Genomic DNA, 24,661 nt, shown 5'->3' with positions numbered 1-24,661 from the left:
GGAGTACTGCATCCAGCTCTGGAGCCCTCGGCATAAGAAGGACATGGATCTGTTGGAGTGGGTCCAGAGGAGGGCCACGAATATGATGAGAGGGCTGGGGCCCCTCTGCTGTGAGGACAGGCTGAGAGAGCTGGGGGTGTTCAGCCTGGAGAAGAGAAGGCTCTGGGGAGACCTTCCAGTACCTAAAGGGGGCCTACAGGAAAGATGGGGAGGGACTCTTGATCAGAGAGTGTAGTAATAGGATGAGGGGTAACGGTTTTAAACTGGAAGATTTAGATTAGATATTAGGAAGAAATCCTTTCCTGTGAGGGCGGTGACGCACTGGCCCAGGTTGCCCAGGGAAGTTCTGGCTGACCCATCCCTGGAGGTGTTCAAGGCCAGGCTGGATGGGGCTTTGGGCAGCCGGGTCTAGTGGGAGGTGTCCCTGCTCATGGCAGGGGCTTGGGACGAGATGATCTTTAAGGTCCCTTCCAACTCTGACCGTCCTGACATGGCGGCTGCCCTGAGGTAACGCCTGTCCTCCCTCCCGCCGCGCTCCATGTCTCGTGCACCCTGCCCACCGCTCTCCACGGAAACAACTGCTTGTTTCACAACAATAACTTTTTCTTCTCTTTTTCTTTTTTTTTTTCCCCTCCTTTACGCGTGCGTGGTACGAGCCCCGCCTCCCACTCGTGTGATTGTTATTTATTTCCCTGCCGGCTGCGTGAGGGCCGCCCGCCCCGCCCCCTCCCGGCAGCCACGCCCCGTCCCCGCCCCCCGGCCAATGGCTCGGCGAGCTGCCGGTGACGCGCCGCGAGGGCCCAGTCCCCCGGCCGGGTTGGCGCGGAACCTCCCCGGCCGGTAGGTTTCTGTTTCGCTCGGCCGGGGCCGCCCCGCCGCCATCATGGACCCGCAGCCCGACAGCTTGGAGGGGTGGGTGGCCGTGCGCGACACCGCCTTCGCCGAGCCTCGGCCGCCGCGACTCCGCTTCCTCGTGGCCTGGAACGGCGTGGAGGGCGCGTTCGCCGTCACCTGCCACGGCCGGGCGGGGGAGGATGCAGCAGCGGCGCAGGCCCCGCAGAGCTGGGCCGGCCTCTTCTCGGCCCCGGCCCTGCGCGGCGTCCACCGGCAGCTGGCGGCCGTCTGCCCGCGCCTGGAGCCCGCCTTCCCCGCCCTGCCGCCCACCCTGCCCGGCGCCGCCACCGGCGGCGGGCTGTGGGCCGTGCTGTTCCCCGGTGGGGCGGCGCCGGGCGAGGCCGAGGTGCAGGAGCTGTGCCGGGAGCTGGAGCGGTACCTGGGCTGGGCCCTGGAGCTCTGCGGCGGCCGTGTGGTGCTGGACGCCCTCTTCGCCGCTGACCGCCGCCGCGACGACGAGTACTTCGAGAGCCTTCACGAGCTCCGCGGGAAGGCCCTGCGCGGCCACCTGGCCCGGGCCAAGGAGGCCCTGCGGCGGGTACGGGCCCCGGGGCCGGGCGGGGGGGCGGAGGGGCCGCCCCGCAGCGCTGGCAGGGCCTGAGGGGGCCGGTGGCCTGGGCCGGCCCCGCTGAGGGGCCAGCAGGCGCCTCCGGCCTGGGGCTGTCCCTGGGAGGTGCGGGGTGGGGGTGCTGCAGGGCCGCCCCTGCTCTCCCTGCAGGGAGGAGAAGGTTCCCCTCGGTGAAGGACGGATTTCACCGTTGGTGCTGCAGCAGGGCCGGCAGGTGCTCCTCTCTGAGCCTCGGCTTTAGCAGCTCTTGGTCACTGGGGAGGTACATGCATGAGGCTGGCAGCCTCTCCCGCAGGAGCTTCCCTCACCCGGGTCAGACTCCCACTGGGGTAATGTGAGCAAGGGTGACCAGGTCACTAATGTCACTTTGCTTGTAGCATTGTCCAGTGTTCAGATTAGTGTTGACGCAAACACTTTTTTTGGTTGTCTGGAAACTACTAAGTCAACTTTCTCAAGCACTGAATGTGATCAGTCTTTGTAAGCACCACTTAATAAAGTGGGGAATAATCCAGCTCCGGGTGGGCAGTCAGTGTAAGGCATTGGGGTGCTTACTTAAGCTGCAAGTGCTCCTACGAAAACACCTTGCTAAAAATACCCAGCAGTGTTGTGCAATGGGTGGAATGGTAACCAAAAGGGAGAGGACAATCATGCTCTCATTTCCTAACCTCCCTATGAAGGACTCGGGCTGCCTGTTTGCAGTGGTGCCTATAATTGGGGAATTCTCAGTCAAGTTTTTTATTAAAAACAAACTGAGCCACGGACCTATGCCAAATAGGTGTTCTGTAGTCAGAGAAGTTGTGTTATGCTTTTTAAAGTGTCAAATTCTGGCCTAATTATTTTATGAACTAGTGATGACTAGCCCATTCTCCTTTTAGTGCTGTAAGTTTCTTCTTGTGTTCCTGGATTTTTTTTTTTTCCCCCCCTTGTAGTAAGTAATCTAGTAACATGGTTGCAAATAGGACATTGGTACGTTAAAACAATAGATCGCCAGTGTGTTGCTTCTATACTTTTCTTGCAGGATGTTTGCAGTCTATTTCCTGGCAAAGTAAGCTGAAAGGTGTTCAATGAAAATGATTATGCTTCAGGGGAGAGTTAAGACCAGTTGGCTTTAGCCTTCTGTTTCCTATTTCAGTAGTTAACAACTGTGACAACATTACTGTTTCAGAAAGATGCTGTTTTCTAAAAACACAACTTTATTTTACATAAGGTCCGTGCACAATGTTGTATACAAAGGCAACAGTTCCCGTAACTGACCATAACAGTTCATGGCCCAGTTAGAAATACTTTCTAGCCACTATGCTCTTTTGCAGGCAACACTAGTATGTACAGCTATGTGGCGGATTGGTGGTTAAGTATAACTCAGTAGCAGTTATTCTGATATTTCTAGCTATGTTTTAGATATGGCTAAACATGCTATAGAGTGGTGGTATATTTGCAGGCTAAATTCATTTTATTGTAGTCTAGACCACGTTACGCAAGAGTCAAGAAATAAAATATGCCCGTTCTGGCACTAAAACTAACCTTAAGTGTTAGAGCATCCTTCCCCTTTCACATCCATGTCCTTCTCAAATACTTCATCCTCTGGGCCAGGAAATTCATTTTGAAGAATGTAGAAGATACTGGTACAAGATGGAGGAGAGTAGTATTGTGTAAATAGTTCTTATGTGTGTATGTTCAAAAACAAAGGGAAAAACCCAAGAGCAATACTGTTACAACCACCACAGGAGTCAGCTGGGCTAATGGCAAACCAGAATTCCATGAAAAGAATATCAGTTTGTGTAAAAGCAAGGATTTTACTTTAAAATGGAAAACAAAAAAAAAAACCCAAACCTTTGCAATGAGTAATTTTCTCATGAGTTGACTTTAAAATTTCACTAATACTTCCCCTGTACTCACTATAAACATTCTCCAGGAGCAGCATGGCCCTCACTGCTTGCTTTGAGTATCGGAACCAGAAAGTGAACTATTGGGTTTCTAGTTGGCCTCAATAGTGGGGGAAAAAGCAGACTGCAGGCTGCTAAATTGCTGCAGGTGGGCTTTAGGACTGTGTCTGAGCTACCGTGAGCTCCTGGGGAAGCCAAAGGGGCCATGGGACTTCTGGGATTATTAGAAATGGTGCAGTTCAGATCCTCTTTTTCCCCTGTCCTTCCTGTGCCAGGCCTGGAGTGTGGGAAATGCCCTTGAGCAGACTTCCATAAATTTTCCATGTGGAAATGCCTCCACAGCTGGGGACTTTGCTCCTGTTGTCTTACCCAGACTAAGCTGGCAAGAGCAAAGGTGGTGGTTTGATTCTAGTGCTTTTCAGTTGCAACACAATCAAGCTTATGTTTCTAATGCCTTTTCTCATTGTTGTAGCACCAGACATCCCCTGTTCCCTTCCCTCCTTACAGAGCTGTAGAGCAAACACTGTCTTTCCAGGAAGGTCTGTGTTTCTCCGTGGAACTTTGCTCTGTTCTCTCAGCTGGCTCACTCTGTCCTGGCACATAGGACGCACCATGGTCTAAGCTAGGTGCTGTCAAAGAAGAATCTTTGAAGCTTGGATTCGTGCCAGTAAATAAGTGCACCCGAGGAGAAGTTTCCAACTTTGTATTTTTTCATAGAAGCAAATAAAGACCTTAAGAAAGGCAGTTGTTCCATGGAAGCGTTACAATTTACAAAGTGTAATATTACTGGAACTGAGATTTGAATAAACTGTTATAAATTATACAAACGTTAAAGGAATGTAACTGCAGGGCGTATCAGGAGTAGAAAGCTGTTTCTGAATCCTTATTTTTAAATGGCAATCTGATTTTTCTATGCCCAAAGTCAGAAATTCTGGATCCAGAAACTCCTTTCATATTAGCAGGCATTTAGTAATTGTGGAAGCAATGTGGGAGCTAGTTTAAGAATACCTTACTTGTCCTTCCAGTGCACAGATTTCCCCAGTTTCCTATTTGTGTTTATAAATAGCAGCGACCAAGTCACCTGCACACAGCTATTAGAACTTCTGCGGTGGAAGCCCTAGGCGAGAGTCTCCTTGCAGTCTCCCAATACAATATGCAACAATTAGTGCCTTTAACAGTGTGGTGTTAATGATATTTCCAGCCAGGGGTGGCTGTCGCTGCTGGATGCCTGGCGTACGCCTCCTGTGCAGGGGGAAGCCTTGTCTGTTCATCAAATGACAAAGGGCAGGTCCTTCCCACCAAAGCTTGTCAGCACACACAGATGCAAAGCAGCCAAGTCTGATTTACCTTTTATCCCACTAGGTTCTTCAGCAGCATAAAAGTGCTGACACAATGGTGGCTTTGATGAAGGTTTATGAAGAAGAAGACGAAGCTTATCAGGATTTGGTCACCATGGCAACACAATTCTACCAGTATTTACTGCAGCCCTTCAGAGATATGCGAGAGCTGGCGACACTCTACAAACTGGAAATCCTGGTAGGTCTACCTTTACAAAGTGAAAGGCCAAGTAGGGCATCAGCTGCTCTTGGAGCAGTTTAGACTCAAATCACTTAACATTCCCTACTTCTGTCTGTACCTGTTGTTTTTTTTTCCCCTGCCAAGCTACCAAACGTGACTGAGAAATTCAGTTAGGGCAGAACCACCCTCAGAGGTTCTCAAGAGTCCATGGTATTAGCTTGAATAGAACCACATCTGTCTTCCCACCGGTGTCCCACCTCCCTCCGTTTTGAGGAATTAAAGTGTCCCGAAGCTCCACCCCTCTGGGGTTTACTCTCTGGTAGGCTGAATTTACAGAGATCTAAGTAGCCTTTGTTGTGCCGCCTTTGGTGGGAGGCTTTGTGACATTGAGAATGCCATCCCCCAGCAATGCTGATGCACCAGATTAACTCAGCTGAGGTAGAACAGACGGCAGAGGAGACCTTATCGCACAAAGTAATTCTCTATTGCTGCTACAACCTGCTGGAAGTACAGATTAAAACATGTCAGTTATCACTGTGTTCATTTAATTTTCTGTGCATCTTGAACTGGAAGCACATACTGAAAGCTGTGATGCCTCTGGAAAAGACAGCCATCTACTACTTTGATTTTTCCTTAAGTAGTCTGTGAAAATTGAAGCGAGCTGTTCTTGAAAAGAGCAGAACAGTTTTAAGTTTAGACTAAGGTTCTTGGATACCAAAGGTCTAAATCTGTGAAGATAAAATACCCAGTATGCTGTACTGAAAATCTAAGTGAAAATTGGAATGGATAAAACAGAAACGTTGTTTCTGTATAAAAAAACCCTCTAGGGCTCACTAATTCTTTTAAAAAAATATTTGAATACTAGTCTTGCACCCATGTACGCTTTGTGGACTTGAAAATATTCTGTTACATTTCTTTTCTATATCCCTGTTCCTATGTGAAAGAACTGCCAAACTGGAGAACCTGACAGTGCAATGTGCTGTCAACACGTGGGGAAAAATAGAAGAGAACATTGCACGTAGAAGAGTGGTTTTGAGTTACTTTTAGTAACAACTAAAACCACTTGTGTTGGACAAGATTTTTAAGATGATAGTTTAAAAATATTTTAAGAAATAAATCAATCCAAAGTTAAGTGTGAAGTCATAATTGGGAAACAAAGGTTCTGAGTTAGCCCAGAGAAGGAAGAACAGGGCAATACGCAGGCATGAGTAGTGATTCGCTTTGTGTCAGGCGAGGGGAAGGTCATGTTTGCTACTGTACTCTGCCTTGCTTGAAATGTCTCCAAGTATAGCATAACGTGAGCTGCACCACTGTGGTAACCAGTTAGCAACTGAAAGTTTTGTCTCCTTGCAGAAATCCTTGCAGTATGATAATTTGGGGCCTAAAAGAGTAGCTGCTTTGCAGAAAGATGCTGAAGAATGGACTAAGCGGGCTGAGAATGCTGTGCGCTCCATTCAGGATATCACTGTGAACTACTTCAAGGAAACTGTAAAGGCTCTGGCAGGTAATCAGAATGATTTGCACAAAAGGTTGTTCAAATACTTGACTCGGGGGACTGAAAGGTCTTTTTATTACCTTTGCTGCTCTCTCTCTGCAGACCCTGAGGTTAGGATGAGTGTCCAACTTAAGCAGCATTTTGTTCACTTATCTTTTAACCAATTTGGTTTACAACTTGCATTTGACTTGCACACACAAACATTATCAAGGCCTGAGACATGCCTGCGCACCTCCGAACAAAAACCATGCACGCTTTTAATGCTTGATAAGCAAGCCTCAAGGATTTCAGTGCATTAACTGAATAGATCACTGTGTAACTGTTAAGGCATGTTTCCATGGTAAAATGAAATATTTTACTTACATATATAAAACCATTCATTCAACCTTTTAGTCTTGTAATTTCTAAAGAAGCTTCAGAAATTGTTTAATAGTATCATCATTTTTAGTACTGCAGCTATCACGGAAACACACGAGGGCTGTAAGTACACTGTATTTCTCATCTCCTGTTGCAATGTTTTAATCTGCAGCAATGGAAAAACAGATGGAACAAGATCAGGAAAGATTTGGTAAAACAGCCTGGGCATCAGCCTTGCCACGACTAGAAAACCTGAAGTGCATGTTAGCTAAAGAAACCCTTCAGCATCTGCGGGCAAGAGAGTTGTGCCTGAAACAGAAGAGAGCTGGCATTCAGAAAAACGTAAGACCTTGAAAAGCCTCCTTTTCTGTCACTGGTTTGTGAAGGGCTGAGCAAAACCTGCCAAAGTGGTCATGGCAGTAGACCGTCAAAGTCTTTGTCTGTGAAACAGCTTAGGTTTTCAACATGGTTTTAAGTTGTGGAAAAATGCATGTCTCCAGTTTTTTAAAATGCTTCTGCACATATGAGGACGCTTAGCAAAGGTTAAGATGCATTCTTTTACAGTTCAGGTGTCATGTTAGCATTTGTAATACTAACCTTTAAAATTGTTAGTTTTAGGGAGATAAAGACCAGATATTATTTTCAGGGGACGCTGCAAAATAAAGATACTTACTTGATTTTAATCTTCTGATCTTCTTGATTTGATGCTATCTAACTGCTGCTAGGAGTACCTGACGTTTATTTTCCAAGAGTGGTGTACTGCACTATATATAATTGTCTTCAGGAGCAGTATTATTTGTGCAGATTGTAATGAAGGCTTTCCTGGTAGACTTAAGGTAAAATTACACTTCCTGTTAATAAGGCTCTCTGTTCCTCTGAGTTTCTGCTCCAAGCCATTTCTAAAGTTCTGTGCTTTCCGTACCACTGTGCTTTCCATACCTAAGCAGCTGCCAGTTAGGCCAGGCTCTGTACAGGTATTTGGGCATCCATGCATGTTTCCGGTGTGCATATTTTGTTATTAATGCTTTTTATTTTCTATTTGGGGCTACACAGATGGAGAACCTCAGTGAACAAGAAGAGAACCTAACTGTAGTGGAGGAGCTGGAAATACACTATTATGAAACCCAGCTGGAATTATATAATGTACAGCTTGAAGTATTAAAACATGAAGAGATGCTGCTTATCGTACAGTTGGACACTTTAAGGAGACATATTCAAGGTAAGAATAAACAAATATTTAAGCACATATCCAAAACACAGGAATGATATAGCCTGCTCTGTTTTCGCTTAAAAAAAAATAAAAATAAAAAAGGAGGATTATCACTGCTCAGGTCTTGATAGTAGAATGCATCGTTGGAAAACACTGATGCTGTGGCACAATCTGGTATTTTGTTTTCTGACTAACTAGACACTAATTTGGCAACACAGTTTAAAAAAAAAACCCCACACTGGTAGCTGATCTTGATAGCAGCTGTGATATGTGCATGCACTGGTTTAGGGTATGGAATAACTTATATTGGAAATACTTAACTGTGCTTGTAGTTACAGGATCTATGCATAGAAACTGTGGATATCATGACCTGCTGAAATGGGCCCTGAAATTCATCACAAAGCTGTTGTAGTTTAACAGGTAGAAATTGCAACACCCTGTAATGACAAAAAGAGGTGATTGTAGTTAGGTGGTACTGGAGTACTGCTATATTCCAGTTTTAAGTGTCTCTTTGTAACATATTTATGACCAAATTAGGCACCGGTCTTGTTTATGCTTATTTGTTCTTATGAATACTCTATTACCATGTACGCTGTGAAGTAAATATTGCTCCTGCTTGCTGCATAATTAAAGCCTGGTAAATAGTTAAATAAGTCACCCAGTGTTGATCGGAACAGTCTTCAGTTTTCCAGGAATACTCCAGTTGGTGAAGGTAGGGATTAAAGCACAGAGGGCCATTTGAAAGGGGAAGCTAAACAACAACAAATGCTAACAGCATAAATTTGATCCTGCAAAGCGCCCCTGTGAGTAACATCACATGTTTGCGTAAGGCTTTGAAGGACCAAGCTCGGCTCTGGAGCATTAGACTTTCTACTAACTCACTCACTGCCTTCAGTGGCTTTTAAAATGTCATTAGTTCTTTAAATGTTTAAATAACTGTGGCAAGTTTTGGTTTTTTTAAAAAAATGCCAAATGCCTTTTTAGAGAAACAGGATGAAGTTGTTTACTATGATACATGTGAAAATCCTGAGGAGCTCAAGGTCATTGAACAGACAATGGGACAACATTACGCTAACTTGTCAGAAATGACGATGCTGAGGCAGAAGACTAAGCAGTTGGAGACAAAGCGTGGGACTGTCTGTGCGAGGAGAGCCTACCTCAGGAACAAAAAAGTAAATGCAGTCCTGGAGATGTGCATTTTCTTTAGCTGATGTCTTGACTCACGAGGGATGGACAGGAAACAACTAGGGAAGCTTTGGGTGGAGCGTGCAAGATGATACATGGCTCAGTACTGAGGCCACCAAACAGAAAGAGGGGCAATGTGATCTTGAGGCAGCTTTACACTCCGCTGTGTGGTGCAAGTGCCTCTCTAGTTTAAAAGAGCACAAACTGACGTGGATCAGGAGGTGTTCCCCAATCAGCTAAACCTTACCAGGGCCCCGCTGTGACCAGCTGGAGCTTTGCCCTGGCAGAGTTTTACAAAGCAGCTGCAGTAAAGGAGGAAACCTGGCCTGCAATGAAGGAAGCTGCAGTGACAGAGCAACCCACACAGGGATACTTACTTTACCTTTGAATGGGGGGGAGCGGGGGGGGGAATTCAACTGTTGCAATTCTCTCTCCAGCCTCTCAGTTCTGTGGAAAGGGCAGTTTTTTCCTTTGCTTCCCATTCATAGCAGACGCTAGGAAGACAAGTGAGATCACAGTTGACTCTCAGGAACTTTCCCAGTGAGCTGAGCTTACCTTACGCTTGCACAGTCATGCTGGGGCAGAGACCAGAGATTTAAGCTCAAGTCTGTCTAGCCTTTTACCCCTCACTAGCCTGGACAAAATGGGAATGACATTGGAAATGTTTTGTGAGCCATCATTGTCTCTTGCTTGCAACTGCTTCCTCATCAGACGCTTCTTTTGCTTCTGTTTTCATTCACTTAATTGCTGTCTGTTGGTTATGTAACACTAAAGCCAAGTGCCAGATGATTTGCAAATGCTTACCCAGCCATGTGGATAATCCCCCGCTGCACAGTGACAAATAGCGACTCCCAGAGAAAATATTGAAGCCTGCAGCTTCTCTGCGGCACTTTGTTACTAACAGAAGGTACCCCTGTTAGGCATTCATTGTGCTTCCTGTACCTTTGCTTCCCTGGCTTTTGTATTTGCGAGCTATGGCAAATAAGGGGCAGAGGGAAAGTAGCCTTGGATTTTTGTAATGCCCTGCTAGCTTCCCTCTTGCCTTCTTCCTCATGTCTTTGCACCCCTGCCCTCCAGCTGGTACCTGGGTGAAATTTCTTCAGAGCTTGTTTCTGCCTTTTTTTTTTTTTCCTTCTCCTTTTTTTTGAACCTAAATGTAATGCAGAGGGATCAGTTCAGATCTGGGTCTATTTCCTCTGCAGCATGAATAACCCTAATAGGTTATTATACACTAATTAGGAGAAAAAAGATCCCATTTGCTTTAGCCATGAAGGAGTCCCACAGGCTTCACCGTCAGGGTCTCACACATCTGCCATAGGTTGAGCTTAGCCATCCTTCTTGGCACAGCCAAGCACTTAGCCTCGGTCGCTGTTTAGTGGCTTCTGCACAGGAGTTAATGGCACAGATGGTGCACAGTAAATGTGAACTAACCGAGGGTTGCATGAATTTTGCTGTTCTACCAGGATCAATGTGAAGCAAGCCATCAGCAGAGACTGCAACAGGCAGAAGAGAGCAAAAAACGCTTTCTGCAGCATCACAGCATTCAGATAGTGAGTACTGAATAGCAGCCTTGGAGAATGTAGCAGCTGCTTGTTTTCACACACTAATGCTTGCTTACTTCTATTTTAATGCAGAAGAGAGAAAAGCAAAAAGAGGAGGAGAAAAAGAAAAAAGCTTGGATAAGCCAGGAACGTCAGAAAACACTGGAGAGGCTGAAAACATTCAGGGAGGCAAGTACTGTGAACTATGGTAGTCCAAAATGGTGTCAAAACACAGCATCAGAAAGTAGCCGTAGCTCATGTGTGAGCGCGGTCCAAACCAGAGACCACCATCTGGATGACCATGAGCCAGCAATGTGCCCTTGCGGCCAAGAAGGCCAGTGGCATCCTGGGGTGCATCAAGAAGAGTGTGGCAAGCAGCTCCAGGGAGGTCATCCTTCCCCTCTACTCTGCCCTGGTGAGGCCGCACCTGGAGTACTGTGTCCAGTTCTGGGCTCCCCGGTTCAAGAAGGACAGGGAACTGCTGGAGAGGGGACAGCAAAGGGCTACGAAGATGATTAGGGGACTGGAACACCTCTCTTATGGAGAAAGGCTGAAGGATTTGGGTCTCTTCAGCTTGGAGAAAAGACGACTGAGGGGGGATCTTAATCAATGCTTATAAATACTTAAAGGGTGGGTGTCAGGAGGATGGGGCCAGACTCTTCTCAGTGGTGCCTGGGGACAGGACAAGAGGTAATGGGCACAAACTTGAGCATAGGAAGTTCCACCTAAACATGAGGAGGAACTTCTTTACTTTGAGGGTGGCAGAGCACTGGCACGGGCTGCCCAGAGAGGTGGTGGAGTCTCCGTCTCTGGAGACATTCAAAACCCACCTGGATGCGTTCCTGTGCAACCTGCTCTGGGTGACCCTGCTCTGGCAGGGGGGTTGGACTAGGTGATCTCCAGAGGTCCCTTCCAGCCCTACTGTTCTGTGATTCTGTGATCTGGATAGCCTAAAAAGAGGATTGTGTGTAATTGTGTGTAATCTAAAGGATTAAATACACTAAGGGTATAGTTTCCAGATGCAGAGCCTGTTGCAAAGAATAGAAGTGAGGAAATGGCTTTAAAAGAAATACCTTGATATTGATTTGAATATGTTCAGGGTTGAATTTTCTACTTGAATGGGTGAATGGGACAGGTCTGTACTCTGTGGCTTTTTTGTTTCTCTGGGATTGATGTTTTGACCAGTCCAATGGAGATGTGACCTTCTGCCTTATGATTTGTTTTTCAGAAGTGTCCAGCTCATGTTGTTTTGAAAACATCTCGTCCCCAACCTCTCAGTCCCAAGTTGCCACGAAGCATCACTCAGCAGGTTGCAGTAATGTCCCGTCCACGTTCATCAAGAGCAAGGGTAGCTCCAGAGCAGCCAAAGAGCATACTGCTAGTAGAAGCCAAAGAATCAAAAGCTGCACATCAGAATACCCCAGCGGATATCCCTGTCCAGATCTTTGTTACTGATGGTGACACAGAGCAACAAAAGCACAGCGAGGGACCATCCTCCTCACCACCATCACCACCTCCAGGACTGATGGTCTCTCCATCCTCCTCACCATCACCACCTCCGGGATTGATGGTCTGTCCATCCTCCCCACCACCACCACCTCCAGGACTGATGGTCTCTCCATCCTCCCCACCACCACCACCTCCTCCACCCCCTCCTCCTTTACCCTCTCCTCCCCCACCTCCCCCTTTACCTCTCCAGTTAAAGACACCATCAGCAACAGAGGATAAGCCACTTCCCCTTAGCGCCGATGGCCCCACAGAGAGCCCTGCACTGCACAAACAGGATGACTCATCCAGGAGGTCTATAAATAATTACATAGGTAAGAAGGCTCACATCGACTGGTGATGTTTTCTTCGTTTCCTGTATTTCTCTGTTCTCCCTCTCTCTGGTTCTGGTCAGCAATAGTGTGAAGTCTTGCTTAAGAGAAGGAAGCTCTTGGAAAGCTTAGTCTAACGAACCACATATGATAACACTGACCATAACTCAGGATGTTAAATGAGTAACCATGATTTGTGTATTCTGTTTGCACTTGACAGGGTTCTGATGCTCACAGTGTGTGACTCGGTGTTTTTGGGGAAGTGCTGTCAAATTGGACAGGTCAATCTTTTAGGACATTTGAACTTGAATCTGCTGGAATCCTACATTATTAAGTACAGCCTTACAGGTTTAAACCGTGTGTTGTGGTTTAACCCCAGCTGGCAACCAACCACCACGCAGCCACTCGCTCACTCCCCCCCAGTGGGATGGGGGAGAGCATCAGAGTATAAGTGTGAGAAAACTCATGGGTTGAGATAAAGACAGTTTAACAAGTAAAGCAAAAGCCCCCAACATGAGCAAAGCAAAACAAGGGCTTAATTCATTGCTTCCCATTGGAAGGCAGGTTTTCAGCCATCTCCAGGAAAGCAGGGCTCCATCACATGTAACAGTTTCTTGGGAAAACAAATGCCATCACTTTGAACATCCCCCACTTCCTTCTTCCCCCAGCTTCATATACTGAGCAGGACGTCATATGGTGTGGGATATCCCTTTGGTCAGTTGGGGTCAGCTGTCCCTGCTGTGTCTCCTTTGAACTTTTTGTGCACCCCCGGCCTACTCACTGGTAGGGTGGTATGAGGAGCAGAAAAGGCCTTGAGAGCTTAGCAACAATCACAACCAGCAATCTGCTATCAATGCTATTTCCCATCCCGTATCCAAAACATAGCACTACGTCAGCCTGCTCCTAAGAAATTCGTCTCTGCCCCAGCTGAAACCGTGACACCATGCTTAATCACAGCACTGCTAGTTCTGTGGAGATCTTAATTCAGGACCTGCCTTTCTCATGACGCTGAAAATCCCACTGCTGTAATAGGTAGGAAAATGTCAGAAGAAATTCCAAGGAGAGAGGGGTTTATTCATGTTGTTTGGCGAGAGGCAACTTTTATTACCAGGTTTGTTCTTGCTGCAATTTTGCAACTTTTGGACCGAATGTTATATTTTGATTAAGGATTAATCACCTGTCCAGTCAGAAGACCACAGTGGGTAAATTTGTGGTTGTCCTATGGCTCCACTTTAGTGTTGTGATTTATGTACTCCAGAGCTAGCAGTTGGGCTGCTCGCATTTCCAAGGTCTGCACAGCCCGAGTCCACTTAGAATTTGCTTGGTTTCTAAATACGGATTTCTTAAGGGCATTTGTGCAGAATTCAACCAGGATTTGAAAGGCAGGTGGATAACTTTGGCACACTAACATTCCTAGGGCAAAAATTCTGTTCTGCTACACCTCTGCTTTGTTAGCAAGATCATGCAGGTGTAATTGAAGGCTGAACTTGGCAATTGAAACAGTAGTTTGAATGAGAATAGAGCTCAGCAGCCTCCCGAGGCCGCACTGGTTACATCCTGCTAACAGGCTTATTTTTATCTCTAAAGCAAGCAGATATTTTTACTATGTCAGGGAGATTGATCTAAGTTGGAAGGCAGCAATTTTTTATTGTCGTTTTTCACAGTGGAGCTTATGCTAGAATGAAGCACGTCTTTAAATGCGGTACATTCCTTTTCCTTTTCAGACTATTCACAATACCTCTAAGCAGCCTTTATATCCTCTCAGTTAAGAGGCAAACCGCAGGCAGAAATCCCAAGGAAAGTTCAGCATTTTCAGTTCTTCCAAGGTGCGGGGAAGTACAAGGGCTGAGGCAGTCGAGGTACCGTGCCAAGCTGCCGCGCATCCAGTGGATCAGTGAGCGGACTTCAGTCTGGGAAGTCCGTGGGATAACTCCGCCACAGATACTCTGAAGCAGCTTTGATCAGCAGCAGGAGTTGTACGCCAGGGCAGTCTGACTGCTGCTGGAACAGCCTTGCTAGTAGCTACTACTTACTACCATTTACAGCCTAACATTGATGTTACTACACTGTTTTTGGATAAGAAAAATCCTGTTTTGTTTATTGGAGAGATCTGGTTGGTTGTTTACACCCATTTCATGAAGAAAACCAGCATGCTAATTGCTGCAATAGTAATCGATAAAATACTGCCACAGGAACTTACTGAAACAGCTTCATAACCAGGTTGGTTTTAGTTAGACGTGGGCTACTCATGTCTTTGCACGTGAAAAGCCAGGAGAGGTTTATATTCTGGTGTTGAAAATATTGTCTGTAATGTGTTAACATCCTTTCCAAGGGGAACTTCTTTTATAATTTGTGAGTCTGAGTAGTCTTTTACCAGGCAGCCCATTTGATTAATAGACTTAAGGTTTACTTGAAGGCTTTGTAAGACAACTTGGTGCATCTTTGCTCGATCCTTGTCTGGCATCTCAAGTCTTTGAAGGTACCACAGATTGAGCAGAATGTTATGTTTCGAGCGCTTGATGTTAATCGCTTATCCTTCTGTGCACTGCACATGGCAAAAATACTTGTAGATGTGAGGCACAGATGGTCTGAACCTGTGGCCGAAGGAGTCGACTGCTGTCCAGGGAAGCTGCCTCCCTCCCCGACAGTCTGAAGCAGCAACAGAGACTCCAACAGAAGGATTAAAACCCAAATTACGGTGTGTATGAAGAGAACTAGTGGAAGCTCTCTCAATGTGATGTCCTTTATGGTCTGAAGTTCAGAAACATACACCTGAGATTTAAATCACGCTGTAGAAGGGGAATTATTTTTGAAGTCCATCCAGAAAAGAGCTGCCTGCCTGCTCAGGGCCTGATCTGGCTCCCACTGACTTCAGTGGTGCAGTTTCAAGCCCTTCTGCTCAAATCCTTTCGTTTTTCTCTTGGCTGAGCAGAAATGCAGTTGACAGTCTCAGCAGGCATCTGAGCGAGCTAGGAGGAATAGTAGATTGTTGCTAATACAGAATACAAGAGGTTTTTTGGTTCAGTGAAATTTTTTTGAAAGCCCATAAAGTTGTAATGAAAAAGAAGCATCCTCCTTTGCGTATAATTTCTTGCTTAAAGCACAACCTTGTATAATGTTGAAAAGGCGTTGGATTCTCAATTCAAGATGTAAAAGCTTTAACTGCTTTTTAAAAGCAGTTCCAGAGCCTGGTTGTTGCAGAAGCTTGAAAGAGCCTGTGCCAGAACAGACCAGTCTTCTTCCTGTCTCCAGCAAAGATGAAAGGAAGACTCCTGAGCACTTGAGTAGGGTTTTATACCTTTGAGTGGGGCTGTCTTGTTCGTTCTTCTGGTAACAATAGATTTATCTGTTGCAGGTTCCATGGACGAGGTTTTGGCTTCTCTAAAACGCGGTGAAGTTCATCTTCGCAAAGTGGAACAGCCAAATCCATATGCCTCTGTAAAAGACAGCATCCTCTCTGCCATAAGGCAAGGAGTTAAACTAAGGAAAGTGAATCGAGATACAGAGAAAGATGTCAGTAAAGGATCCGCTAATGAGCTAGAGAGAAGCATTAAGGCAGCCATCCAGAGAATTAAGAAAGTGTCTGCTGATTCGGAAGAGGAGGAGAACAATGATCAGAATAATGGAGAATGGGACAGCTAACCAATTCAGATAACAGACTTACTGACTGGAACAGCATGTGTCTCATTTTGCACATTGTGGAAGACTGTCCCTTTCAGAAGGAAAACCAGTGTGATTGTGTGTTCTCATAGTCCAAAATGTCTTGTAAAAGAATCCTGTTGATTTTCCTATAAGAGCTGCAGATTCTTATTTTTGCATGAGAAATCATACTCCAAATTATGCTTGCATTAATAGGTATTTCTGCACAACCGTGTAGAGTTTTCGCCACATCTGAAGACAGCTAAAGTGTTGGATTGAAACATACTTCATTTAGATTGTTACTACACAGTGGGTAATGCTATCACAACAAAATTTAAGGAGTGAAAAACTAACTGAAAATCTGTTTTGTCAGATAAAAGTAGAACAAAATCTGTGGTGATAGAGGCAGACCAGAAGACTTAGCACAATCTGGAACCTCTCATTCCTACCTCCATTATCCAGAAAATTCTTTAACATTTTGCTTGTCTAATACAGCTCACTCTAATAACTACATGGATTCTTCATTTATCATTATGTTACAAAGTGTGCATTTAAGAATGGGCTTGGTAATGCCAATTGGAAAAATTACAATCAAGTTTGAAATAAACACTACTGTAGTAATTACTGAAAAGTTTACTTTTTAGCTGGAAGCTTATATATAGAGGATTTTTAGATGGTAAATGTTTTTCATACATCTGCATTTACAATGAACTGTTGGCGTGAAAGCAGGCCAATATATTGTATATAATATTTTCTGAGATCTAGCCCTGTAATACAGAGCTGCATTTCTCCACTGAGAACATCGATATGTGTTTGTAACTACTTTCATGAATTTAAATTACCCGATAGCCTTATAAATGGCAGATATTTGCATTGTGCCTGGAACCTGACTATTTAAAAATTCAGCTACATTCAATTTAGAGACTGTTTCTATTTTGGGTAGATAGTGACAAAAATGATTCAAAGTTTCTTTTGGAGCTTATACTGACCTTTAATAAAAATATATCCTGACAGAAGTAGCGGAGTCAGAGTGCTCTCATTTTAGGATGCTGCTGGGAAGTAAGCATTGCTTACACCGTGCTGCTCTGGGTTTTGATAGCAAGTGGCAGCCATACAGCAACTGTGCTCTGTCACGAGCCGTATATGGAAATGCCCTTATTTTCTCAAATATTTATGAATTGTAATCTGTTTAATCAGCACGGTAAATATGTGTGCAACAGTTTTCATGCAAGAAGCAGAAGCAGCAGCTGGGGGTTCATTTCTTACTGTTTCAGCACCTATTGCTGTTTGGAAGCCAGAAAAATATGACTTTTTTTTTTTTGTGTCCACTGCCATCAAGCCAAATGGAGAGATGAGCGGTGTCGGCGGCAGCACAGGTCAGTTCTGCACGCTCAGGCTTTCCCGCGCCCGCGCACTCCTGCCGAAGGCAGCTCCGAGTCCAGCACAGAGCCCTTCCACGTTTTATTGCTACGGTTGAATCCTCAGCTAGTGTGCTAGGGAGTTCAGCGCGGCAGTTTAAAGTATGCAGAGAGTAAGTGGGTTGCAATTCCTCCAACAAATCTTACGGCTTTTGCGTGTTTAAGAGCAGCAGTTTGACCCAGGAGAGGCCGTATGAGTAACAGCAGCCCTGGACGGTGATTTCTCCTACCTAGAGTTGTGGAACCGTATCTGGAGCTCGGGAAGGGGCTGATCACAGGTGTTCAACATCCCAGGCTGTAAAACTTCCTTAAAAGCTGACTCAGAAACCACCTGAACCCACTTGTTTTTCTGAATCCCACTTCATTTGCAGTGTGGGCAACAGACCTGCTCTGTGAAAGATGTGCTGCGGCGATTTTCTAGTTGGGGTGGAAGAGTTCACCTCTGTCAAATACCCCTGCCGCTTGGTTCGCTACCAAACTCTGAAGGATGCGACTCGGCAGAGATGAGCCCTGATGGGAACAGGGCTCCCAGGAGGCAGAGCAGCCCTTGCACACCCTGGAGACAATGGTGGGGTCCCGGCCGTGCCTGCGGGTGCTGCCGGAGCATGAGCGCTCCCGGACATCAGAAACTTGACCAGGGAAAATACCAAAAGCATGGTGCTAGCGTAAAGAAGAGAAGGCGAGAGAGCAGCTTTCAAACACATAAGAGGCTGCTGCAAAGAGGAGGGGAGTAATTTGTTCTGCGTGTTCACAGGGAGATAACGGGCTTAAATTACAGCCAGGAGGATCGGGTAAGGGGAGGAAAACCTTTGTAACAAACAGGGAGAGCAGAGAGGTGCAGGGACAGATTGCTTGGGAAGGTGGTGGAGTTTCTGGCTGTCTTTCAGAGCAGGTCAGACGAACAGCCCCCGAGGTGCTGCTGGAAGGGCTGCGGCGCTGCGGCAGGGCCAGACGATGGATGCGAGCGCGCTGCTGTGCTGCCCTGCGGCTCCCTGTGCTCTGTGGGGGAAGGCACAGCTCGTTTTGCAAGAAATGCCCAAATGTAAGAGGACTGGAAAAAAAACCCCTTACTGAATCACCCTCAGATTTTTCCTCTGTCTCTCCATGACTATGACCTGCCCTGTGCCACTGGCAAGGGGCTGTGGAGGGAATGGCGGGTAGGAGATGGCCCCGGTGCCCCTGCTTCACCCCAGGTTGATGAGGGGGTCAGGAGGAGAGAGGCCTTAATCTGGATTTGAGCTCAGGCTCCAGCAGGCGCCTTCCCACCACGGCAGGTTTGGTGCCACGGGCTTTTAGCAATGTGCAGGGGCTGGTGGGCAAAATGAGAAACTGGAGGGGCGGGTTGGCTCTGGGGTGACCAGCTCTACCGGACTACAGTAACATTAACCCGCAAAACTGCTGCGACAGCTTTTTGACATTTAAGACCCTTCTTAAAATAGCTTACTCTGGGCTAGTAAAAGAATCCCTCGATGGGAATAGTCTGCCCTAACCATCCAGCTGCAGAAATCGCTTTGTTTAAACTGAAAAAAATGCAGTTGTCTGGCTTTAGAGAGTTAATAATGCACAGATTTGCTGGAAAGCCCGGTAATGAGGTAAAAAGAGATCAATTTCTATAAATCAGCATTGCTGTGGCTTGTGATGTCTCTGACTAGACGTGGGCAGCCCAGACAGCAGCTGCCAGTATTTTTAGGGAGGCTTAAAGTTAATGTATTCAAAGATGACTTGGTCTGACTAAAGGAATTGCACTTTGAAATCCCAGGGCTTTGATCACAGCAAGAGGAGAGTCGCGGCAGCGTTACGCAGCGCATGGAGCACCGTGGCCATAGCCGGTAATGTCAGTGCAGCTATGGATTTGTCAGCATTTCTGTCAACATGCTGTTTTTCAGGATTTATGAAGCTCCTCCATGACCAGCCCCAGTCCAGCACGCAGGGCTAACTCACAGGCTGGATGCTGGCTTTTTTTTCCCCTGCAAAATGGTATTGAATCAAGCAAATCAAGTCTGAGTGTGACCGCTCTGAAGTGATCCAGGCTCTGATCTTACAGGGGCTGGAGCAAGTATGTCACTTCACTCGTGCCGGTTCAAAGAGCCTCTTTGAATTAATTTAATACTATTTGGAAATTGATGCTGATTTATATAATGTGCTCATGCCAGAAAAAGCCTGTCCTCCCCTATGGGCTTCTCAGCAACACGGAACACCATGTCTGCCGGTCATGGAATTACTGCTGTTTGTACAAGGGACGAGGAATGTGTCCAGAGCTGGGAGATGCCCCTTCCTCACCACCAGTGCTTGGGAACTGCGGGCGTTTCTATACACAGAGAGCTACGAACATGCTATAAATGTTCTTCACCTAATACCAAATTGTATTAAAAACTCCAGTGCCTGTCTCCATTCCAACCACATGAGTGTTCCTTCTCCTTGGCTGTTTTCGGAGATGCCTGGTTGGAAGTGGCTGGTGTGCAGCACGAGCAGCCGGCTCCCCCGTGCCAGCTGCACTGTGCCTCCCTGTTAAAACCAAGAAAAAAAGCCCAAATCCACTCAATTGCTATTTCTGCCAAAAATCAAGGTTTAACCTGGTCTTCAGAGGGCCTTTCCTCCTCTTCCCCTGGCAGAGGAGCCGGCCCAGGGGATGGCGTTGCCCACTGCCCTGCCAGCCACCCTGAGCCAGAGCTGAACTCCCAGCGGTGCCACCACCAGCCTCCTGCTACCCCTCGTGTCCCAGAGGCCACAGAAACCCAGTGGGACCTACGGGGACTATTGACCGTGTCTGGGTTTGAAGCGGTGCCCGGGAAGGTTTGCAGGTCAGGGCCCATGCCCTGTCCTTTGATTGCTTCCACTCACTTCTTTTATTCCTCAACTGAAAAGATGCCTGTGTACGCCAGGACACCAGGAGCAAGAGGGAGAAAGATGATCAGTATTGGGCCTAACAAAAAAGACGGTAAATGCTGCTTTTTTCAGTCCTCCTTGACAAAGAAGATGAGAGTGTGCACCCTTTGGAGAAAATGAGATTTAAGGCTACGCATGCCCTCACTTGAAAAGCGTGGTTTTAATTCCAAAACTTCCTGTTTGCATCCGGGAGCGCATCTGTGCACTACACACCATAATAACATGATATTGGCAGGAAAGAGGGACACGGCGGTTCAATTAAACCCGTGGCGATGATAAAATGTGAGTGGTATTGAAGGCATCTTTTAATAAATGCCACAGCAAACCTTGGCCGCAAAAGCAGCTCCGAACAATATGTGAACGAATCCCTGGAGGAAACACATGCTCGAAACTGCTCCAGAATGTGGCATTTTCTTTTTTTTTTTCTTGGCGGAAAGGTATGTGATTTTCATTCTCAGCATGTCATGCTAAGCTGAAAGCAAGCAGCAGCACAATTAAATCTGCTCAGGTAGCACTGACATTAACAGCTCAGCTACTTGTGAAAATGCTTTGTAAAACAAGCCGTCTTTAGCACGCCATTGCTCTAGCAGCAAGAATGAGCCACAACCTGCTCAGAATATACACTTAGCAAAATTACAATTGCTCATTTTCCACTAGATCCCCCTCCTGCTCCTTATGCCCAGCAAAGCAGCGAGGACAGGGGTGAAACCCCCCTCCCCGGGTGAGAAGGGTTGTGTGGCTGCAGTTTGGGGCCAGCCCCGAACAAGAGTGTCCCGAGGGAAGCAGACTACATGTGCCCCCCCACCCTTGCCCCATGGCAACATACAGCTCTGCCCTGTTGGTAGCCGAAGGGGGAGAAGTGGGCAAATGCTGGCTCAGCTGCAGCTTGGGGAAGAAACTCAACATCCTACTGGGAGACAGGGTTCGCCCCCACTTGACGGGCTCAGTTATCGCTCATGTAATAAAGACGTTTGCAGCTCCCTTCTGCCCCAAGGCAATGGCCTAACCACCATCCCGTGGGTGTCTTTGCAGAACCGAAAGGTGTTTCTCTGAGAAGCAGCAACAGCCTCTGCTCCCCCCCCCCCCCACCCCCCGTGCAGGGTTTCCAGCCTCTCCTCACCCAGAAGGGGTTGAAAAGCAGCCAGCTCTGACGCCAGCAGCCTGGCATCGCGCGGCTCGGCGCCGTGGCAGTGGGCAGTGCAGACGCTGCGGGGGGTGACGAAATGAATCTGTCCCACTCCTGGAGATGTGCTGGAATCACTGTTCATCAGCAAGTGAGTCACTGCCCTGCCCACGGTCTCTTCCTGCCAAGCAGAGGTGACAAAAACAGGATCAAGCACCTACGCCCCCCCTCTCCAGCCTACACAGAGAGCTCTGCTCCATCCCTCCCTCCTGAGCCAGCGGGCCCGCGATTTCGGAATGAAAATGCTGAGCAGTGTGCAGGAGCGTGCAGGCACACGGAGCCGTGAAGCAGAAGTGGATCTTGTCTGCGCTGCCAAAAGGAGCACTTTGCACATGTAGATGTGCTGGGAAGTATAGCACCATAGAATGTGTTGGGTTGGAAGGGACCTTTAAAGCTCATCTACTCCAACCCCCCTGCAGTAAGCAGGGACATCTTCAACTAGATCAGGTTGCTCAGAGCCTCATCCAGCCTGGCCTTGAATGTCTCCAGGGATGGGGCCTCCACCACCTCTCTGGGCAACCTGTGCCAGTGTCTCACCACCCTCATTGTAAAGAACTTCTTCCTAATGTCTAATCTAAGCCTACCCTGCCCTAGTTTAAAACCATTGTCCCTCGTCCTGTCGCTACATGCCCTTGCAAACAGTCCCTCCCCAGCTTTCCTGTAGGCCCCCCTCAGGTACTGGAAGGCTGCTATAAGGTCTCCCTGGAGCCTTCTCTTCTCCAGGCTGAACAACCCCAACTCTCTCAGCCTGTCCTCACAGGAGAGGTGTTCCAGCCCTCGGATCGTCCTCGTGGCCTCCTCTGGGATCTACTGCAGCATCTACTGCAGGAAAAAGGGGCTGCAGGCTGGGGAGACCCAGCCTCTGTGTGTGTGTGAGAGACACTCCTGGTCCCTCCTGGCATTGCTCACCGGTGCATGCCGAAGGGCAGGGTCTCCTCACGCTGCACCCGGTGGCAGAAATGGGGCTGGCTGTGCGGACCAGCCTCCATCCCTGCGGATGACTGCCGGCAACAGCGGAGTGCTTCCCACGGCGACACGAACGGCAGCCCATCAGGGCTGGAGTCATCTCTGTAACCGTAATTGGCTTTATGTTGGGCAAAGAGGCATCTGGCCCAGAGGTGAAGCAGGCGTCTAGAGAGAAGCAACGCTTTCTCTCGGCGCAGATCTGCAGAGCCTGCCAGGCTCCACCGCAGTGCCCTGGTGTGACCCAAAGGAGGTTTCGGGATGAGGCGTCCCAGTACCGCTCCACATTTTGCACAAAATGGGCCGGTCTGCAAGACAAGGGGAGCCCAAATTTGCTGAAACATTGTGGTTCTCAGTCCCTGTTTGCACACTCCCATCAGTGCTGGTGTTGGCTTTTATATGTATTTATCACACACGGAAACAAGGAGTTGTACATCAGTAACAGCCTCGCCATGCCGTTATGGTGCTTTTCTAAAGAGGCGCTATGATCAGCAGTGTTGGCTTACCCAGAAGTACTAAAAAACACCCCCACATCCGTCACAGCAACCATATCTGAAGAAAATTGTCCAGAGTTTGTTCGAAACCCTCTGCGGGTCAGAGGTTTTCACCTTCTACCTCCAGTGCCAAGACAGGCGATACAAAAGCAGGGCAGCCGAAGCGGGGGGTTGCCAGGGGACGCTGCAGCTCACCTTAGGGAGGGACCAGGCCACTGGTCGTCTTTCATCCGAACCATAAGGCATACAAAATGCTAAACCCCGTGATTTAGAAGAGCTTGGCTGCAGTGCAAGGCATCCGTGCCTCTTTTCCTTCTTGTTTTTAAAGCAGTGTTTGTGTGTCTCTCTCATCCCTGTGCTAAAGCCCTTCCCACTGAAATGACTGTGCTGACGACTGCGGGACCTCCGCAGTATGAGGAGAAAGTGAATCACTGCCATTTCTCAGGTTTCAGAGAGGGATTATCTTTATAAATGCACCCAACACTGCCATAGATAAGCAGGATTCGATACATAAATACTTTGTTTCTTTCCTGGCTTCTTTGTTCTTCAGGGAACTCCGGGATCTCATTTTGCATCATTCATCTCCAGCCTAATGAACGGTGCAAACCTGCACCCGCAGGAAAATGAAAGCCATGGCTAATGGTAGCAACAAAATGAATGGCAAAAGCCATGGTAAATAGCTTTGAAAACTGATACACTTCAGCGTGACATGATAATGCAGAAAGGTTGCCTGTGCTGGTATTATTTATAATTCCCTGAATGTCTGAATTCCCTCCAGCCAGCATACATTAAGCACAATCCAGGGCATATGCAACAAATCATATTCAATGATGGAAAGTTGGGAGAAAAGCGAGAGCTCAATCTCTCTTGATTACAGCAGCCACAGATTTCGTTTTCATAGACTGCCAGTACTAATGAATGAAGAGGACATGAAAGGAAAACAAAACCACTCAAACCAACGTGGTTCACGTACCAGTAGATATATCTGCTTGTAAATTTGACTAATTAAATGCAAACCATTGTCAAGAAATGTTGTTTGGGGTATTTAAGCCCTCACTCAGACTGCAGCATCCAGCCACGCGTGGACCGGGAAAGCTGCGTGATGTTTCTCTCTGGGATGCTGGATACAAACCACTGCTGCAGGCCAGCACACGACACATGTGTTTATGAAGAGAAGCGCTTTATGGTGGACAACAGCTGGTCCCCAAAGCTCTGCTCCAGCAGGACCAATTCAGTAAAATGTCTGTAAGTGCTGTGCCTGTGCGCTTGGGGTACCAGCCCTACAGCCAGAAGCTGGGCCCCACATCGGCACGCGGAAGTTTCTTACTTTCAACCCAAATGGAAGCCCCGCAGTTTTCTGTCTAGAGATCATTTCATTTCAGACAGTGCTTCTGAGAAGATCTAACAGTTCTGAAAGGTGACTGAAATACTTTCAACTTTCAAGGAAAGTGCTAAAAGACCCAAAGGGAATTTCACAGCATGGAGATCCGTCTTTGAAAAAGTCGCAGGCGGAGGTCAAAGTACCGCTCGGCTGCGATGAGCTGTCGAGTGTTCCCAGCAATGCATTGTGGCAATCAGATCAGAGATGTTTGCCTTGCAAAGGTTAGCCA

At 47.2% G+C, this 24,661-nt stretch overlaps 1 protein-coding gene across 3 annotated transcripts; it reads left to right on the top strand.

The window, feature by feature from the left end:
- Nucleotides 1-787: 787 nt before the first annotated feature.
- On the top strand, nucleotides 788-17,123 carry WHAMM (WASP homolog associated with actin, golgi membranes and microtubules). Of its 3 annotated transcripts, none has more exons than XR_008468366.1 (10): nucleotides 788-1,432; nucleotides 4,708-4,881; nucleotides 6,217-6,367; nucleotides 6,888-7,057; nucleotides 7,769-7,934; nucleotides 8,910-9,097; nucleotides 10,574-10,660; nucleotides 10,745-10,840; nucleotides 11,880-15,166; nucleotides 15,824-15,958. XR_008468366.1 is itself a non-coding variant. In XM_054213805.1 (10 exons), the coding sequence occupies exons 1-10, from the start codon at nucleotides 884-886 to the stop codon at nucleotides 12,694-12,696; spliced, it is 2,181 nt and encodes a 726-aa protein (XP_054069780.1). In that variant the 5' UTR covers nucleotides 788-883; the 3' UTR covers nucleotides 12,697-15,965. The 3 variants fall into 3 exon arrangements, 2 of the variants coding, with proteins under 2 accessions (XP_054069780.1, XP_054069779.1); XM_054213805.1 differs by having other exon boundaries at nucleotides 11,880-12,471; nucleotides 12,689-15,965; XM_054213804.1 differs by having other exon boundaries at nucleotides 790-1,432; nucleotides 11,880-12,471; nucleotides 15,824-17,123.
- Nucleotides 17,124-24,661: the final 7,538 nt, after the last annotated feature.

This window comes from Rissa tridactyla, chromosome 9, assembly GCF_028500815.1.
Source record: "Rissa tridactyla isolate bRisTri1 chromosome 9, bRisTri1.patW.cur.20221130, whole genome shotgun sequence".
Taxonomy (NCBI): Eukaryota; Metazoa; Chordata; class Aves; order Charadriiformes; family Laridae; genus Rissa; species Rissa tridactyla.
The sequence above is the reverse complement of the archived record's forward strand: the minus strand, read 5'-3'. Positions and strand labels throughout refer to the sequence as shown.